At 39.6% G+C, this 5377-nt stretch overlaps 1 protein-coding gene across 3 annotated transcripts in view; it reads right to left on the reverse strand.

Annotated features, from left to right (window-relative positions):
- The window catches only part of LOC127154716 (cytochrome P450 2J4), an 8964-nt gene extending 3916 nt beyond the window's left edge, over positions 1-5048 (reverse strand). The window contains exons 1-6 of one of the 3 annotated variants that reach the window (XM_051096459.1): positions 5027-5048; positions 4452-4492; positions 1994-2196; positions 1751-1913; positions 528-677; positions 257-417 (exon numbers count right to left, since the gene is read on the reverse strand). In XM_051096459.1, coding sequence (XP_050952416.1) covers positions 257-417; positions 528-677; positions 1751-1913; positions 1994-2191 — 672 coding nt within the window. In that variant the 5' untranslated portion in view covers positions 2192-2196; positions 4452-4492; positions 5027-5048. Of the gene's footprint in view, positions 1-256; positions 418-527; positions 678-900; positions 961-1750; positions 1914-1993; positions 2197-4451; positions 4615-5026 lie in introns of those variants that run through there. The other 2 variants (XM_051096458.1, XM_051096460.1) reach the window with 2 other exon arrangements.
- Positions 5049-5377: the final 329 nt, after the last annotated feature.

Consider the following 5377-nt stretch of genomic DNA (forward strand, 5'->3'; position numbering starts at 1 on the left):
GTTTAAATGAATGTAAATGTAAGTAAGTTCTTTCTTCTGTTAAACAATAAGAAGATATTTTGAAGACTGTGGGCACTCAAACAGTTGTTGGTCACTATTGACTTCCATAGTAGTCAATGAGGACCAGAAACTGTTTGGTTACCCACATTCTTCAAAATATTGTTTATGTTCAAGAGAAAAAAGGTTTTATAACAAGTTGAGGGTATGTCAGAATTTTTATTGAAAAGAGTCCATTATAGTAAATTTGGTCCCATACCCGCCCCCAGATATTGATGGGCAGCTTAAAAGTTTCATCTGAATACTGCAGCAGCTTGTGAAAATGTTGGTTGTCGTACTCAAACTTGTAGCCAAAAACCAGGCTGCATATTATATTGCCCACTGCGTAGTTCAAGAGGTGATGGGCGTTGAATGGCAAACCTTGGAAAGCAAAAGAGAAAGAATGGTTACGGCTGAAATCTGTGCTTCCACAGTATGTAGTTAAAGGCTGTTGAGATGTATGAATTGATGCAGAAATGCTGCTCACTGACCTTGCTTGGTTTGCAAAGTACTACAAACAAAGTGGCACTCTTGCAGGATGGAGTTTTCTAGCGTTTTCTTGCCCACACCGAAATACTTCAGTGTTGCCAAAGCAAAACGCCTTTGATGACGCCACATGTGTCCACTGGAGAAGATCAGACCTACATACAAAAGGGTAAAAAAAAAAAACATCCAGGATCACACAAATGGTTTTATAAGTGAAATCAGTAAAAGCTATTACTCATGGCCTGCAAATTTGCTGTTGGGTCTGACATTTGCATATCTTGGCAAAGCTTTATTACACTCTGACAGTAACTAATCAATCTGTGTTGGTGGCAGTAGCCTCGTGTTTAGTGCAGCGACGTGCAGCAAATCTGCGCTCACGGTGACCGAGTTTGACTCCCGTCTTCTTAGCCTGTCCCGCTTCCCTCTTTTCACCCAAAGATTTCCTGTCTGCTCTCAAACTGCCCTGTGAAATCAAGGCATAAAAAGGCCCCAAAATATAATTTAAAAAAATAAATAAGTAAAATCAATCTGTGCTGTAATCTGCCACACAAACCTTTAAAGTCTAATTAAAACTTCAGCTGCGCTTTCCTAATAATCCTTTGGGAGGATACGCAGAATCCCACAAACTAAAACCATGACAACTTCCCTATTTCATCATGATGACAAGTTTATGAACACAAAATGTTGGCATGTAAATGTGGTCAGCCATGTGCTGATAAAGGGAGTTTGACGAAAGTAAAACATTTTACAGCACATAATTTTTTAAATATGGAACTTTTGAATTGTGAAATCTACAGTATGTTTTCATAGTACTGAATGAATGAACTTCTTTATTTCAAGAGAGGGCGGAAAATTAAATTTCTCGTTACATCATAAATCCAGGATCACTGTAATGACTTACAGAATGTGTCATGAATAGTTCTGCATGTTTTTAACTACAAAGCTTGTTATTGTAGCCATTTCTAAGAGTAATTTTACCAACAGCACTGCAGCTTTTCACAGTTTATATCCAAGCTATTTTACTGATGGAGCAAAGGTAAACAAATTAGCTGTGTCTGAAATGTTGCAAATCCATATTAACATCTTGAATGGGAGCAGAATTATGAAACATTTTGTGATATTCTACCAAATCAGTGCACAGTTTACAGTTGATAAACTGTAAAAGTCTTAACAATTTAAAGTGTAAATGGTATGTGATGTGTTGGCTGTGTGTACTGCATTCCTCTACCTTGGCCTTTACAGATCTTGTCATTCACAGGGAAGTACGGCCGGTCAGTGAAGATGTCTGCCTGCTCCACAAATGCTTCTTTGAAGGTCTCGTATCCAGTAAGCAGTATACAAGGTTTGTTTCCCAGATACACTGTGCTCACATCTCCATACTTCTCAGCAATCTAATCAACATGTTATCTTGTAATGCACACAACTGTAGTAGCCATGTCATTATTGCTCTTCAACACAACTGATAACTTACCTTCGGAAAAACCTCCATTGGATCACTAAAGCCTATATTCAGTACATTTCCAAACAAAGGCAGAGGGAAGGGTCCTGGTGGCATGTTGTTTGTAAGAACATCTCGCAGGTGTTTCACCAGCAGCAGCACACACAGAAATATCAGGAGACCCTGAACATCCATCCACTGACCCATCAGCTGTGACAGCACTGACGCCATGCTTACTGATACAAGAGAGAGGTTACACATTTCAGAGATCATATATCTCTATGTGACCACACTTGTCTGAATGTCACTACGTTAGATATAATATCAAAGCTACTCGCACTTCAAAAAAATACATACCTTGGTGAAAAAAAACAGCATATTCTGGTAGAGATGTTTTGATGCTGGTTTAAGCTGGTCCTTAGCTGGTCATGTTGCTGGTCAAGGACCAGCTTAGACTAGCATCAAAACATACCTAACCAGCATCCCAGCATCAAAACATACCTACCAGCATATGCTGTTTTTTTCACCAGGGTAACGCTGGACATTTCTGTGGAATCAGTTCTTACAGGTGTACATCACATTACCTAGGAACATGTTTCTCTAGCGTTCACAGTCTCATAAATGCGCTTTTAGTATACGTTTTTGTTTTTGTTTGTTTTGTAAATCAGAACTGTTTTTTTAACATACAGTGGGTACGGAAAGTATTCAGACCCCCTTAAATTTTTCACTCTTTGTTATATTGCAGCCATTTGCTAAAATCATTTAAGTTCATTTTTTTCCTCATTAATGTACACACAGCACCCACATATTGACAGAAAAACACAGAATTGTTGACATTTTTGCAGATTTATTAAAAAAGAAAAACTGAAATATCACATGGTCCTAAGTATTCAGACCCTTTGCTCAGTATTTAGTAGAAGCACCCTTTTGATCTAATACAGCCATGAGTCTTTTTGGGAAAGATGCAACAAGTTTTTCACACCTGGATTTGGGGATCCTCTGCCATTCCTCCTTGCAGATCCTCTCCAGTTCTGTCAGGTTGGATGGTAAACGTTGGTGGACAGCCATTTTTAGTTCTCTCCAGAGCTGCTCAATTGGGTTCAAGTCAGGGCTCTGGCTGGGCCATTCAAGAACAGTCACGGAGTTGTTGTGAAGCCACTCCTTCGTTATTTTAGCTGTGTGCTTAGGGTCATTGTCTTGTTGGAAGGTAAACCTTCGGCCCAGTCTGAGGGCCTGAGCACTCTGGAGAAGGTTTTCGTCCAGGATATCCCTGTACTTGGCCGCATTCATCTTTCCCTCGATTGCAACCAGTCGTCCTGTCCCTGCAGCTGAAAAACACCCCCACAGCATGATGCTGCCACCACCATGCTTCACTGTTGGGACTGTATTGGACAGGTGATGAGCAGTGCCTGGTTTTCTCCACACATACCGCTTAGAATTAAGGCCAAAAAGTTTTACCTTGGTCTCATCAGACCAGAGAATCTTATTTCTCACCATCTTGGAGTCCTTCAGGTGTTTTTTAACAAACTCCATGCGGGCTTTCATGTGTCTTGCACTGAGGAGAGGCTTCCGTCGGGACACTCTGCCATAAAACCCCGACTGGTGGAGGGCTGCAGTGATGGTTGACTTTCTACAGCTTTCTCCCATCTCCCAACTACATCTCTGGAGCTCAGCCACAGTGATCTTTGGGTTCTTCTTTACCTCTCTCACCAAGGCTCTTTTCCCCCGATACCTCAGTTTGGCCGGACGGCCAGCTCTAGGAAGGATTCTGGTCGTCCCAAACGTCTTCCATTTAAGGATTATGGAGGCCACTGTGCTCTTAGGAACCTTAAGTGCAGCAGAATTTTTTTTGTAACCTTGGCCAGATCTGTGCTTTGCCACAATTCTGTCTCTGAGCTCTTCAGGCAGTTCCTTTGACCTCATGATTCTCATTTGCTCTGACATGCACTGTGAGCTGTAAGGTCTTATATAGACAGGTGTGTGGCTTTCCTAATCAAGTCCAATCAGTATAATCAAACACAGTTGCACTCAAATGAAGGTGTAGAACCATCTCAAGGATGATCAAAAGATATGGACAGCACCTGAGTTAAATATATGAGTGTCACAGCAAAGGGTCTGAATACTTACGACCATGTGATATTTCAGTTTTTCTTTTTTAATAAATCTGCAAAAATGTCAACAATTCTGTGTTTTTCTGTCAATATGGGGTGCTGTGTGTACATTAATGAAGAAAAAAAAATGAACTTAATGATTTTAGCAAATGGCTGCAATATAACAAAGAGTGAAAAATTTAAGGGTATCTGAATACTTTCCGTACCCACTGTATATAACAGAAAAAAACAATAAGACATTTTAAGCGCATTTCAGGGTATATATTATCAAAACATTCACTAGGCACATCCACGAAAGTGTATTGTTTCATACGCCTCAATATTTAACGGCAAAATACGTGCAAAATATCAGATGAAGGGAACAAGGTTGCACTACTTACCCAGAGTTCAGACAGTTTATTCCCGAATTTCATCAGCAAACCTGAAGAAAACACGAATTTTTACTATATATGTTCTATAGATGGTCTGCAATGTCTGATAGCTAACGTTAGCTAGGTTAATACAAAGCTTCTCAAAATAACACAATTGACTGTTCAGCGCCAATTCGCTTCTATACTTGATTCGTTTTAATATAAACATGTGATCTATGACGTCCGAGGTGAGGTTGCGTTAAACGCATCACCTTGACCTGATTAAAAATAAACAACGGGGAAAAAAGTATTTATAAAACAGCGGACCTCGTTTCTATACGTTCGAATGTACATATCACAAATTTAAATACATATAACAATAAATGTTTCTTTTCAAAAGTTTCCGATTTTCACCTGACGTGACGCCAAATCGACGCTCCCGACTAGAAGTGGCGTTCCTATAACAACAGTAGAGCGCTCGAACGTCCCACGGAATTCAGAAATATTTCCATATCACGTTTAATAACATACAACAATAGCAACAAAAAGTTTTTAGTTTAAAAAGATAAAGTGCCAAAATTAGGTTAGTAGTTTAAGCTGCTTACAGGTGTGCAATCATGATGCGGGTTTGGACAATTTGGCTCTTATCTGTCTTGTTGTCTTTTGTATTCTTCTGTTATCTTTTCACTGTATGTTACATAACGTGTGCATTATGTGTTCATTCGCAAGCTTCCAGCTTCCATTAGGGAAACAGAGTGCTCAAAGTTCGATTGTCGCTTGGTGGGGGCCCCCTGCATCTCATCATATCACAAGCAGATCACAAAACTTGATAAACATAATTACATAATCAGCATATCAACAGTTTTTTTAGATAACACTGCCATAAAGCAATTAGTGAGTGCATTTTCACCAGTTGCCAATTTGATTAGAATGAAGAATTGGTCACGTTCATTTAG

This window comes from Labeo rohita, chromosome 23, assembly GCF_022985175.1.
Source record: "Labeo rohita strain BAU-BD-2019 chromosome 23, IGBB_LRoh.1.0, whole genome shotgun sequence".
Classification (NCBI taxonomy): Eukaryota; Metazoa; Chordata; class Actinopteri; order Cypriniformes; family Cyprinidae; genus Labeo; species Labeo rohita.